Source organism: Equus przewalskii, chromosome 18 (genome assembly GCF_037783145.1).
Source record: "Equus przewalskii isolate Varuska chromosome 18, EquPr2, whole genome shotgun sequence".
Lineage (NCBI taxonomy): Eukaryota > Metazoa > Chordata > Mammalia > Perissodactyla > Equidae > Equus > Equus przewalskii.
Window position 1 is genome coordinate 36,398,315 of NC_091848.1, and position 14,797 is coordinate 36,413,111.

General features: G+C 44.4%; 1 protein-coding gene across 2 annotated transcripts in view; it reads left to right on the plus strand.

Moving 5' to 3' along the window:
- Positions 1 to 14,797, plus strand: part of HEG1 (heart development protein with EGF like domains 1) — an 85,601-nt gene that overhangs the window by 36,266 nt on the left and 34,538 nt on the right. The window contains exons 3-8 of one of the 2 annotated variants that reach the window (XM_070582610.1): positions 2,369 to 2,722; positions 3,903 to 4,250; positions 7,186 to 7,473; positions 8,158 to 9,513; positions 11,500 to 11,616; positions 12,242 to 12,361. In XM_070582610.1, coding sequence (XP_070438711.1) covers positions 2,369 to 2,722; positions 3,903 to 4,250; positions 7,186 to 7,473; positions 8,158 to 9,513; positions 11,500 to 11,616; positions 12,242 to 12,361 — 2,583 coding nt within the window. The remainder of the gene's footprint in view (positions 1 to 2,368; positions 2,723 to 3,902; positions 4,251 to 7,185; positions 7,474 to 8,157; positions 9,514 to 11,499; positions 11,617 to 12,241; positions 12,362 to 14,797) is intronic. The other variant, XM_070582609.1, reaches the window with a different exon arrangement.

Consider the following 14,797-nt stretch of genomic DNA (forward strand, 5'->3'; position numbering starts at 1 on the left):
TGAATGGCTGCTTCAAAGGAAGAAATGAGCAAGGAAGGGCACTTATTAAATAATCAATAATGCTGGCCTGTTGATTAGAAACATGGTGAATTTCCCCCTGGCTGTATTTAGCGGGCTCTCCTTTAATAGTGTAAGTGGTGATTGTAGATTAGTTTGACCAAACATTGCCTCCTTTTAATAAAGGGGCACCAGCTCTACAGCCTTCACGTGGTTTTACCGTGAGGATTAAATGAGATTGTGCATATGAAGTACTTACTCAGCACAATGTATAAAGGTGGCTATAAAGTACTGGCACACAGTAATTGGTCAGTAAGTGGCAGCTTTTAATAATGATGATAATGAGAAGATGAAGCAGTGTTCCACAGAGCCTTGGGGCAGGGAAAGCATAGCTGTTTTATTGTTGTGACTTTTGTGGTTGTGTTTCTGTGGCCACTGATCTGCCTGACAGGTATTCAGGCTGAGTCCAATATAATGCCACTGTACGTCAAATCGATGAAATAGTACAGTTTACTGGGAATGAAAGTGCTTTGAGACAGCACCCAGCAATCCCACAAGGCTGTAATTTGGTGGATCTGGATAATAACTCTAATGAAGGTAGGCCTGAGGAGCTAAGTGGGTGAGAGAGGGTTTGGGGCATATCTATATTAAGCTTTCCTTTTTTAGACTAATGCCTTTTTGTTTTGTTTGTTTTTGCTGAGGAAGATTTGCCCTGAGCTAACATCTGCTGCCCATCTTCCTTTTTTTGTATGTGAGCCACCACCACAGCATGGCCACTGACAGACGAGTGGTATAGGTCCATGCCCAGGAACTGAACCTGGGCTGCTGAAGTGGAGTGTGCCAACTTAACCACTAGGCCACCAGGGCTGGCCGTGTTTTTGTCTTTAAGTAGGGGTGGGTTTAAGTAGGCTGAGGCTCTATTTTTGTGTCTGGGTCTTTCTCTTTCTTTGTTTCAACTGCTAGTTGTGTGGATTGCCTGCATCTTCATTTTGTCTGATTAAGGTCCAGAGCTGCAGGCTGTGTTCTAGGTTCTGTACAAGAGTAAGAGGAACCTTTTTGTTTCCTGCACTCATGCTTTCTCTCTCCCTCTCAACTATATTTTATATTTATTTGTGCTTTTGGTCACAGCTGCACGTAAGACTGGCCTTCAAGGAACCATTTATAATGAGAACTTCCTTCTTCTCTTTCCTGGGTCACAATTAACATTTTGAAGGCTTTCATTATATAGGTATAGAGTACTTTTTTAAATTTTTGGCTTAAAAATAAAAAATGCACTCTTTTTTCTTGCTTTTGCATATTGCCCGCCATGTTTCTTCCCACTCACCAAGTTTTCCTGCAGTTTATCTGTTTGGAATGAGGATTTCCATATGCCCTTCTGGAGGTTAGTTCTCTACAGTGTCCTTTGGAAAGTTCATTGCAGAAAGGAGCCATCAGCAAGCTGCCCATACATCTGTGGAGCACATCGCGCATTTTGACCATTGGTGTATAATTCAGTTCTTGAGGTTCTTGACAGTTAATCCAGTGCCTGCCGTCATTTCATTAGAAAAACTCTTCCCAACCCGGAGTCCTCGATCTCCTAGGCCCCACTGGAGGACTCTGTAAGCTTGAGAGTCGGTCTCCAGAGCCTAAAGAGGCTAACTATAATAATGGAGCCTGCCTGCTTTTGATGGGAACTAAATCACATCAGTGGGGTAACATGAGGATCACTTGCTGATTAGAAGCTCTGTTACTTAATTAATGCAGTTCAGTTAATAGTTTTTCAAAACGTGAGGTTTACAGTGGCCGTGAGGTGTGAAATAATAAAGAAGCCTTGAAGTGACCAGGCCGGGAACCACTGTTCTAGGCCAGTGTTGTTCCGGCTATGGTCTGCAGAGCCCTCGGCCTCCTCCGTGGTGACCTGGGGGCTGGGCATCCTGGAACAGCTCTACTTTTCTTCGTTTTCATGTATGAGTTTTAACTATAATAGCATTTGAACAAAAGGATTACACTTCTATAATAAAACAGATCAAAAACATGTATCTTATCACATGGTCTGTCCTGTATAAGCTATAAGGCAGAGTTCAAGAGTACAAGTTTTTAACCCTCCTCTATAAAAACCACGGCAAATCATGTATCAAGGCTTTCTCCTGATTTCCTTTTAGCTTGAGCTGAAGCTTTTCATTGTGCTTGGTCCTCAGTGCTTCTCCACTTAGCTCGGTGAGAATTAGAGCCAGTGGGAGAGAGAATAGTGTGTCAGATATGTGTATCTATATCAGGTCCACATTATCTACGTTTATCTACCAAAGTGTAATAAACATTATTTGTATCTAGATACATCCCTGATTTTCTGAAACCCCTGAGTAGTCTTGAAGCATATATTCTTCCATTTTAGCTTCTGAAAGTATGGAGGAGGTGAACAGCTCCACTGTGCTCCAGAGCCCCTCCGTCAGTCAGACAAAACGAGTGCCTGTTGCCACCACGTTCCCCGATGGTGTCCCAAGGATGCTCCAGTCTTCAACCGTCAGTCTGGGACCTCTAAACGAGACAGAGAGTTTCCCCGAGGACTCTGAAATTGCCACGACTTCAGCATCAGTCCATTCTTCACCCTCTGAGGCAGAATCGAAAAGAAACGATGAAGTCATGGGGAATCCAGGGCATGGGGAGTTCACTGAGCCATTCACAGAAAATGGATTTGGCCTTACATCTTCCGAGGTCTCAGTGGGACTTTGGCAAAATGATTCCCCGAGTGAGTATTCAATGTTTATTTGATCTATTATAAATGTTTTTAAGTTGTTGAATTTTCTCAAGGGATCGCTTCAAGACCATTTGCAATCTCTAGAGAAAGCTGTGCTCTTCGATAACATTACGCCATCTCCTTTATCTGGCATACCACGTTCTCTCATTTTGGTTTTCATCCTTCTGAGAACGTTGAGAAATTAGTTGAAGGGGCATCATTCCTCGTGCTTTCTTGTAGATGAGCAAACTAAGGTTCGGAGGGTTTGCATAACGAGTGCACGGTCATTTAGCTCACTCACAGCAGACGGAGCCCCCAGCCTCGGAGCTCCTCCTGTTGACTGCATCTTGTCACTCTGCCGCATTGCCTTCAAAGTGACATCTGGCCCCTCTTAAAACTACCTTCCGGTGTTTTATGTACAGATCATCTTTACAAATAAAATGTGCAGATATAAATATATTCCCCAAATTCATGATTTTAGTGTACCCCCTATAGGTGATATTTTGTTTGCTATATTTCAAAATTAGAATAATCTTTCCTAACAATGGAAGTGTTTTAGAAAAACGCTTCTAAGCACTGTATTTGGGCATATCGTATTCATTGGACATGACAACACACTCACTCCCTTGACCACTTTTTTGGGGAAAGAGAATAAAACACTCAGGTTACTCTGCTACTTTGCACAAGCTGTTTAGAACCTTCCCTTTTCACCAACTTTTATTTTTCTTTTTTTGATTTTATTTACTTATTTTTTTTGAGGAAGATTAGCCCTGAGCTAACTACTGCCAATCTTCCTCTTTTTGCTGAGGAAGACTGGCCCTGAGCTAACATCCATGCCCATCTTCCTCTGTTTTATACGTGGGACGCCTACTGCAGCATGGCTTTTTACCAACGTGGCACCAGGGATTGGAACTGGTGAACCAGGGCCGCCAAGAAGCGGAATGTGCGCACTTAACCGCTGCACCACCAGCCGGCCCCGCACCAACTTTTATTTTTAGTATTGCTGTCTTACTGACACTGAAGAGTTTTGAAATAATTATTTAGAATATGAAAATGCATGTCAGGTTACACATATAATATTTTTCAAGGTCCTTGCAAAGGGGACCATTTCTTAGAAAAGACTCACGTCTCCCTCGTGGAGGGATCGCCTTCAGGTCCATGTAACGGCATTTTTTTCTCTGACTCCTTACAGCCTCCAGAGGACACCAGCTTGCCAGCAGCTCTGAGGCAGAGAACAGAAGCCCCATGTCTCCGACTCAGACTGTGTCTAGGTCACTCCCATTGGTCACAGATGGAGAAGGCACTGCACGCTGGTTCTCGACCGACAGCAAGACATTCACAGATGTGACAGGAAGCTCTACTTTCTATCCTGATGTTGTGAACGCTTCGGATTTGACTCAGTTCTCAGCCTCTGCCCCACAGTCTAGAGGAAGCGACACAGCACTGGGTGATAGGGGCTACTCTGAGCCGGCCACCGAGACTTTGTCTTCACCTGCCTCAAAGAACCAGAATTCCTCCTCACCACGTGGTGAACGCTCCAGTGAGTGTCCCCTTCCCAGAATGTGCCACACGGATGGGAGAGGGGCTTCCTCAGCTTGGGATCTTCCTGAGGCTTAATGAAACATCTCCAGAGGACCCTCTAGTTTCATTATTTCCAGCCCATTCTTCTAGCTGGTTGATACAGATACACCTGTATATTCCCCGTTTTTTCTGATACATCTCCAAGATGCTGCTGTTGCCACCTGCCCTTCCCACACACAGCTCAGGGACTTCTCTGTCCACCTCCTTCCATTCCCTATCACCCACCCCACACCCCCAAACCTGCCTCAATCACACAGCTTCTGGAAGGTGAAAATACCACCTTCTTATGAATGGTTGTTCACCCCAGGTCTGGGCATTCATCAAGAGAAGATTCTCCCTCCCCCTTGTTTCAAACAACTTTGCTGAGATATAACTCACATTCTATACAATTTGCCCATTTAAAGTGTACGATGTGTTGCAGTGGGTTTTAGTATGTCCACAAAGTGATGTGCTACCATCGCTGCTATCTAATTCTAGAACATTCTCATCACCCCAAAAAGCAACCCTGGCTCATCAGCAGTCACTCCCCAGTCTCTCCTCCTTCCAGCCACTGGCAACAACTAATTTACTTTTTCTCTCTATAGATTTGCCTATTCTAGACATCCCATATAAATGGAATCGTACCATATACTTTTGTGCTTTTCACTTACCATAATGTTTTCAGGTTGCACCCATGTTATGGCGTGTAGCAGTATTTCATTCCTTTTTATGGCTGAATAAGATTCCATTGTATGGGTAGACCACATTTTGTTTATCTTCTTTGGAAATGTCTATGTAGATCTTTTGACCATCTTTTAGATTGGGTTATTTGTCTTTTCTTTTTTAGCTGTAAGAGTTGTTTGTATATTATGGATACTAGTCTTTTATCAGATATATGATTTGCAGACAACATTTTCTCCGTTCTGTGGGTTGTCTTTTTACTTTCTTGATGGTATTATTTTCCGTACAGAAGTTTTTAATTTTGGCGAAGTCAAATTTATCAACTTTGGAAATCTTTTCTTTTGATATTCCTTTTAATAATGTTTTGGGTTAATTTTTAAAAGCAATTCTCAGGAGGCTTGTCAATGTAAAGTGTGTGTTGACTAAAGCAAAAATGCATTCACTTATCATTTAAACTTATAATAGGTGTAAATTCTTACCCCTCCACCACTAGTAATAGCAGCTGCATTTCCCCCATATGAGCATCCTAATTGATGAGGAAAAGTAGCATTTATTGCTACTCATGTGGTATGGAAAAGCATGTGCTTATCATGAAACAATACCACATGTATGGGTGGAGGATATTTATGCTCTTATATAGCTCTGCATGGAAAACACATTATCTGTCTCCTATACAAAGGAATCATGTTCCCCCCTCACCATTGTGGGGCTCAGAATTTTTACCCTCTCAGACCAGATGTTTAGGTTCTATAGCCTTTTGCCTCTCCATCTCTCAGTACCCTTCACTCTGCATTAATGCTCAGTTGGTTCATGTGGAAAATGTGATCTCAGGGTGAGCAGATCTTGGGGTTCAGTTATAAAGAGCTGGATAAGGAGTAGCCTCATTCCTGAAACCACCTCACTCTGGGTTGATCTGATGCTTTCTCTGGTTCCCGCTGAATCACCCCAAGCTGACTTATCCTGCCCTTCAGCCTTTCAGTTCTCAGGCTGTTCCCTTTTTTGAGGTCCTAGGCAGCCGCTCTGTTTCAGGTCATGACCCTCCACTTTGTTAAGTCTGTAAGCTTGACATGTCATTTAACACAGCCTTTACCACCTTCCCATCCCAGGCAAGTGCCTCTTTGCCCAGGGAACTTGTGCTCAGATGCATCCAACTCTCACCTCTCTCCTGGTGTACCTTCCGTGGGTCTCTGAAGCCCTTCAGCCTGGGTCATGTCACGTCTCTGTCTGGGTCTTGGCTTTCTCAGTGCTGCTCCAGGTCACTGTGTATCCTTGTCCCCATGCTCATCCCTGTCTGTCAGTTAATGCAAACCTATCATGAAGTGAACTTACCCAACACTCAGCTGAACATCAGTTTTCCATCAGGGTGTGTCCATGGGGTGTCAAGAGCTAGCCTGGTCTGGGAATAGGAATAAGAACCGGGAGCAGAGCCTGTTTTCTCATAGAGCCAGATTATAAAGTATTTAGGCTAAGAAGAATTGAACCTCATTTCCATCATTTCTGAAAAGACAGGTTTATTTGATAATCTGGTATAGTAACCTAAGATACTTTAAGCTTATAGTGTAAAGCATATGCCAAAGAAAGGGGGAAAAGGATATTTGTTCATGAGTTACCTGTCCTTATTCCATCCTCAAGAAAATAAAACAAATGGATTAAAAAAAACAAAAAACCAGTCCACCTTTAATCTCTGATCCCAGTACCATTTCTCAATGATGTGTTAAGACCAGGAACTAACATTCCATGATAATGACAGGCCTGGTGTCAATTCCTGTATGGCTGGTCCTACCAGGAGTAACAGCCTCTGGAGTGGTGTGGTCCTCCCTCCTGGGCCTTGTCAGAGGATCTGAAGCCCCAAGTGGGTTGTTAATTTTTGCCCACCGTTCACACCCATTCCCCACCCCCCAGTTTCCCTGACAGAGACTCTCTTTATTATGTGTCGCCAAGCAGAAGTACAGTATTGATCCTGTCCACTGAAGTAATAAGCTGTCCCGTAAATCCAAGTCACCTGAACAGATATGCTGGCCCGCAGAGCCTCTTGAGGGTTCGGTCACTGACCGTTAAGTTGTTGTTTGCAAGAACAACACACGTTGCAAGTTCCAGATAAACACCCTGAGAAAGCTCAGGGGAGCATTTTGGCTAACGAAGTCCAGGACGTGAGGCTTATCCCTGAGACTCATACACAGTACCGTTGCTCTGCCCTGCATTGACTGGCCATCTCCTTTTCTATCTTCTTGTAGCCACTGAAGACGGTCCTGAGCTGAGAGTCATTTCCGAGGCACAGGAGGGGACTTCCGAGGGGGCGACTGGAGCCCGTGCTCCCAGCCCGCACACTTCAGCCACTTTCACTGGAAGCGGAGAGCGCACGCTGAGGTCTCTCACCAACGGGAGCACCACTCCTGGGGACGTGGGGCACTCTGTGGCGGCGCCCAGAGAAACAGAGAGTGCCACCCAGCAGGGGAACGTGACCATGACTGATGACGCCCACCTGGTCTCGGGTTCACCAGCGGCCTCGCCTGCCCTTGGAGGTGACGAGCAGAATCTCTTCCCACGTTCCTTCAGCTCATCTGTCAGTTTGCTCACAGCCCTAGAATGATTAAGTTCACTCTCAACCCAGAAAGTACCTTACAAGCTCTTCACGAAGAGAACTTTCTGGGTTCTCCCGCATCCCCCCACCCACCCCGTCACCATTTGCCTCAGGCATTTGCTGTGTTGTCTGCCAGGATGCTTGAAATAAAGGAGACCAGCCACACTGTGGCTAAGGCCAGTCTCCTGGGAAAGAAATATCTCGTTGTGCAGAATGGAAAATTGGGAGGGTTTTCCTTTTTCCATTTAGGCGTAACAATTGTTCTATTTGGGGTCTTAAGAGTTTTTTAGATACCCGTTTGCTTTTATCAAAAAAGGCGTGTGGAAGGAATTTGGACCTATTCGCTATTCTTCGGCCCCTGGCCCCACGTCTCTTTTATTATCATTTCCATTGCTGCCACCCTCTGTCCTCGCAGGAGGGTAAATCTACTCGGTGCAGACTCCAGCCCTTCCTGCCTTCCCATGTTGTCTCTATCCACAGTGCTCCCATTGAAAACCACTCTCCAGAGAAAGTGTTTCACCCGCTGGCTTCATGGATAGGACATTGAGAGTCTATTTTATAGTGTGTGTGTTCAGGAGATTCCCTGTTGGTTTAGTTGACCTAACTTTAGTTTTTCCATTTGTAGTCACTGGAATTGGCAGTCCCTGGAATCAAGTGAGTGGCACAGACGTTGAAGAGAGAACTTCCAGCGACTACACAGGCCACACCTATGTTTCGTCTACTTTCCCCAAAGGAGAACGGGCATTACTGTCCATCACAGACAACAGCTCATCCTCGGACGTTAGGGAGAGTTCGACCTCTTCTATTAAGATCTCAAACTCTTCCTATTCAGACTACCCTTCCTCTTCTCAGGCTCAGACTGAAAGAAGTAATGTGTCATCCTACGAAGGGGAATATGCTCAGCCTTCTACTCACTCCCTGCTTCTGCGCACAGCCAACCTTCCGTCCTATACACCCACCGTTAATATGTCAGACCCTTTGGTGCTTCTGGACAGTGATACTGGCTCGCTTGGTGACTCATCTTCTTCTTCATCAGGGTCCCCTTTGCCTCTGCCCTCAGTGTCACAATCCCACCAGTTGTTCTCATCCACCTTACCATCAACCAGGGCCTCTGCTCACCCACTGCAGTCCACTCCTGGTGCGCCCATACCTTTGTCTTCCTCACCACCACCTGTACCAATATCTCTGACAGCATCTACCCCTGCCTCGAAGTCCATCTTCCAAACAACCCTACCGCCTTCATCTTCTACACTCGTCCTGCCCAGGGCAAGGGACACTCCTGTGACTTCAGTTTGGATGTCAACAATGACATCTGTAACAATCCTCCCCAGTAGTCGAACAGCAGATCCTAAGAACCAGAGCAACTCACACCATGAGCAAATCATTACGGAATCAGAGCTACCAAGCCTGGAGTCTCTGCCCACAGAGGCCACCGAAGCTGTAACAATGAGGTCTACTTCAGGGATCTCTATGTCCCCAGCCTCAACAGAGTCCTCTACTGAGCAGACTCTGCCAGCCACAAGCACCAGCGTAGCCCAAACGTCTCCAGCTTTGACAACCACCTATCTCGAAACCTCCTCTCCCCCTGTGACCACTCCCAGCCCCGCATCAAGCACAGCAGCTCTGACGGCTGGCCCCACAGTACAGACTACAACCAGAAAACAGCTCTTGACAACCAGTCCTGAAATTCCAGCACCTCCGATCTCAACAGAAGGTTCTGTCACCACAGAAAGGAACCAAGTCCGTATAGATGCTACCATCCGATTGGTCCCCCTGACCAGTACACCCACTTCGGCAGAAGAACTGACCACGGGGGTTGGCATTACAGAAGAGGACACCCCAACTTCACATTTCCTCAGAACATCTCCTTCTCCCCAAACCACAGATGTCTCTACAGCTAAAATGTTGCCTCCTAAATCTACTGCCTCCACTGCTCGGAGCAGCACGCAGTCACCAACAGCATTGTCCTCTCCAGCCTCAGGTAGAACGCAGTTGCACAGGCACCCTGACAGCTCCACAGGCTCGGGATTCATGTGAATGTGTGACAGTCGCTGGTATTTGCAGTAGTACAGTGTCTGTTTTGTGATCTCAAATGCTTCCTGTTGAAGCACTTAAAGCATCAAATAATGTCATGGTGCACCTACTTTTCTCACGTCTGAGTTACATAATTCTTCCTGAAGAAAGAGGAGAGGATGCTATTGGCCGTGTGTGACATCAGTAGATTGTCAGTTGTAGCCTGTAATGCCCCGTAATTGCAAGAGCTTTTCAAGCATGCCTTTAACTCTTCCAGGGCCAGAGCAGGCCAGTGATGAGGGACTGGAAGGTGGAAAAATTGCGTATGAGACACGGAGCCACTAGGTGCCTGCTCCCAGATCAGAGCCCCGAGCTTCTGAGTCAGTGAGCCGGCTCCCCAGTGACCAGGGAGGCTTCTCTTGATACCCCCAGGCCTTTTGTCCCCCTAAAGTTAAGTTGCTAATTGATAATGCGGAGGAGGGCACATGTTCAGTACAAGGATGATGAGCTAACCTTTTCCCAGAGTGACTGTGTGACCAGGGCTCCCTCACGTCCCTCTTGAGGTTATCTTTACATCCACACTGACGTTGCTGGGCGTGAACAGTAAAGCCATCCACGTGATTCTTCATCATTTAAGGAAAGGTGGAAGGAAGGAGGGTCATGTGTCTCTTGATGTCATGCTCAAAATTGTACATGTGGCTTGTCCAGACCCAGGAAAGGAACACTGATATGGGTGAAGGGGTGAAACAGAGACTGACATCTTAAGAAGAAAGAAGGAAGAGAAATGCTTTGTAGTGACTAGTGCAGGGAGCTCAGTTAGGTTCTAACCAGTCAGCCATCATCACCCTGGCGGTTGGAGGGTCATGGACCACCCCCACCACCAGCCCCGCAGCGCCCCCAGTGCTTCCTGTGTGCCAGGGGCCCCAGCACCTCTGGGAGATGAAGGGTGTATCCTTCTCCTGGCAATTGTGGGATCCCTGCTGCAGGGCTCACAAGCCTTCACTTCCAGAGGCCAAATCTATTCCAGTACCAGATGGAACATGATTCACAAGTCTCCCCTAACGCCAATGATAGCCGTTGCTCTCATAACTATAGACGAGCATCATCAGGAGCATCGTTGCTGGCTGTTGATATGTTTTTTGTGACTGTGTTCATGGATATCTAGGGGCTGTGCTTCTACAGGTGATTTTAGGTACATTAAAATATATAAAAGTAGCAATGAGGAATAGGAGCACCATCGTTAGGGTTATCCCATTTGTTTTCAGGGTTATTCTTTTGGAATTAGACAGTGAGAACTCCAAACTAACTGGAGTGTGACGGTGCCAGTTATACAGACCACTCCAGCGAGCTGTGGTCCCTGCCCCTAGGAGCTGGGAGTCCAAGATGACACTGAAGCTTGTGCATCATTAGGGCCTGGATGAATCAGATAGGGTTCATTGTCACATCATATAGAGAGAGAGCATTGTCCTACTTAACTCCGATCATTTTTCTAGATGATTGCACAACACGTGGAGGCCCACTTACATTTTGAGATTTTTGGATAAAGTGAAATCTGGCAGGAGGGAGGATGGTTGATCAGGGATCTTTTTCCCTTTAACATGTCTTAAGTTGCCATTGATTCAGGTAGAATTTTGTAAGTATCACAACGGCAGTATAATCATCAGTCCTGAACTGGGCGACCTGTGGGCAGCGTTTGGACTTGAACCAGTCGTTGCATTCAGGGACTCAATTGTCTAACACTGTCTGTGTACCCATGCTAGTGCCGGTATCCAGTCCCACCACATCTCTTCTGCCCTCTTGGGAACCCGTTCTATTTTAGTAGTGTGGCCTTTCAGAGCAAGTAAACAGAAATAAGCAAGAATCAAATATTAGCTGGGAGAATTAAATATTTACCTGGAGCTGCCTTTCCATCTCCTGTGTGATTAACTGCTTTATTCCTGGAATGTGTTTTTAGCTAACAGCTGTGCCACTAACCCTTGTCTTCATGACGGGAAGTGCGTTGTGGACCCCACCAGCCGAGGGTATCAATGCGTGTGCTCACCTTCCTGGCAAGGAGATGACTGCAGTGTAGGTAAGAGAAGAGCAGTCCCCAGTGGTTTACACTACAATGTCACATTGAGATAGGCAGTAAACTCCTTTTTCCTCCAAAATGTAAGGGAGTAAGATTTTTAAATTAATACCTTGCTTGTATGTTGTCTGCAGAATAATATCAGGCAATAACATTGACAGGCCTCCATGATCTGGCTCCATTCTGTGGGCTCCCTACCCTCCTGCCACACTGGACCATCCGCAGCTCCCGGAACAGCCCTGCAGTTTCCTGCTCCTGGCCTTCGCTGTGCTGGTGCCTCAGCCTAGAATCCCCCCACCCACCCCCTCACCCACCCATGTCTGCTTATTAAAGTCCTTCTAGTCTTAATCCAGATGTGATTTGAAACAGTCCTAATTCTCCTTCCTTCAAAATCTGCTACTTTCTCTGTACTTCCAAATCCTGCCTTGTATTTATAGTTAGATGTATACGTGGCTGCCTCCACCCTCAGTAGACTGCAGCCCTTTGAGGACGAGGGTCCTGTCCCACTCAGCTCTGGGGCCCCACCACACCTGGTGCCTTTTGGCCCTTAGTAAGCACTTACTGTAATGGATTATGGTTTTGCTGTCTGCTACAGATTCAATATGGCCTCGTTTTCTTGCCTCTGCAGATGTGAATGAATGCCTCTTGAACCCCTGCCCACCCCTGGCCACGTGCAACAATACTCAGGGATCCTTCACCTGCAAATGCCCGGTTGGGTACCAGTTGGAAAAAGAAATATGCAATTTGGGTAAGAGACTTAGTCTATCTTAGAATGTTTTCTGCACCGCAATATATTTTGCAAAATAACGTTTATTGTTTTTCTCCCTAATCAAAATCAATATTTGTCCACGTTATAAACTTAAGGAATATAGAAAGAAGTGAAAGATGCTACCTATTATTCCACCACTCAGAGATTTAGCACCTTATTTGCAATCTTTTTTAGTGTGCATTATATTTTTACGTAGTGGAAATCACGGTATTTGTATGAACTTTATATCTTCAACATTTCCCATGTTATTAAAAATGTTATATAGATATCTTAATGACTGCATAAATATGCCATCATTTGTGCTTAACATTATTTGCTTAACCATTCCACCCTGCAGTTAGGAAAAAAATATACCAAGAGGGTATTCTAACCACATCATAAAAAAAAATAAAACATTTTAGGGAGAGAAAAAAAGAGAATAAAACCCTGATTACCCTACCACATTCACGCATTCTTTTCATGTTTAAAAATGATCTTCCTGTTCTTCTCCACAGACAAATATGTTTTTACAAAGCTGCTGCTGTAATTGGACTACACAGTTTGTAATATTTTGTTCCCTAATTTGACAGATTCGTGAAGCTGGTTGATTTTAGATGTAGTCTCCATTTTACAGATTAAAAAGCAAACAAACCACCCAAATGAAAACTAAGGCCCTGGCAAGGTGCTAAGTGGCCAGGCTTACACAACTGCTTGATGAGAGGCCACAGTTCCCCCTTCACACAGTAACGTGTTAATCGTCAGGGCTTTCTTGCACACAGGGTATAACCCTGTGTTAGCGTGCCAAGTTCAGTACACAGCTTGTTGAAGAAATTATAAGTGAAGAGCATATTGTTATCTAAGCTGGATAAGGAAACTGGTAGGTAAAGTGACTCATCTTTGAATCATCTTAAATCACCCAGTGTGATGCTTCAAACACAAAAGTGCTCAGTAAATATTTTTTGATTGACCAAATGTCTGTGTCTTTTAAAAGTGTTATTTACATGAATTTCTACTGCCCATAGGCTAAGTGGAATCATCAGACCTTTTGAGAAGATTGGTACCCTACTTTTAAATGATAGAATTTTGAAAATTATTTAGAATATAAGCATCATGTCAAAGGATTACTTAAAGAAAGAAAAGTCTAGGAATATAGATATCAGTGAAATAAGAATAAGAATTCCTCTTATTCTAATAGTTTATTTGCTTTGGGGAAACTGTCCCTTTTAGGTACCCTGTAAGAGATAAGCCAGGGGTTTTCAGTTTAAGAATGGGGAAGATGGAAATGATTTTGTTTTGAAACAGTGTGAAAAGTACACTTGCCCAAGAACTCAGATGCCTGGCTTCCAGCTTCAGGGCCACCAACTATGGCACGTGACTCTTGAGCCTCAGTTTCCTCATCTGTGAAATCAGAGCTCTGCTTCCCACTCAGGGCTTTTGTGAAGATAACATTAAATAATGTATTTGATGACAAGTGTTGGCAATGATGTAGAGAAAAAGGAACCCTCGTGCATGGTGGGTGGGAATGTAAATTATGGAAAACAGCCACTATGGAAAACAGTGTGGAGGTTACTCAAAAAATTAAGACTAGACCTACTACATGATCCAGCAATTCCACTTCTGGGTGTTTATCTGAAGGAAACGAAAACACTAATTCAAAATGATATGGGCACCCTTGTGTTCACTGCAGCATTATTTACAATAGCCAAGAGATGGAAACAACCTAAGTGTCTGTTGATGGATGAATGGATAACAAAAATGTGGTGTATATATATGCAATGGAATACTACTCAGCCATAAAAACGAATGAAATCTTGTCATTTGCAACAACATGGATGGATCTACAGGGTATTATGCTAAGTGAAATAAGTCAGACAAAGACAAATACCGTATGCCTTCACTTATGTGTAGAATCTGAGAAACAAAATGAATGATCAGACAAAACAAAACAGAAACAGGCTCACAGATACAGGAAACAAACTGACGGTCACCAGAGGGGAGAGGGCGTGGGGAGATGGGTGAAATAGGTGAACAGGATTAAGAGGTACAAACTTCTAGTTATACAATAAATAGGTCAAGAGGATGTAATGTGCAGCATAGGGAGCATAGTCAATAATATTATAACTTTGTATGGTGACAGATGGTAACTAGACTTATTGTAGTGATCATTTCATAATGTACATAAATACCAAGTCACTATGATGTACCCCTGAAACTAACAGGATATCGTACGTCAATTAAACTGCAATAAAATAATAATAATAATAATAATATGTATTTGAGCAAGCTTTGAAAATGGTAGAGTTCTCCAGATGAGAAGTATCATTTAACGTTAGTCTTCAACCTCCTGGACCAGAATTGAAACCAACTAAAATAGTAAACGACTTTGAATATGAAGTAATGATTATGACTCTTTAAAAAAAAGTCATTTAGATAACT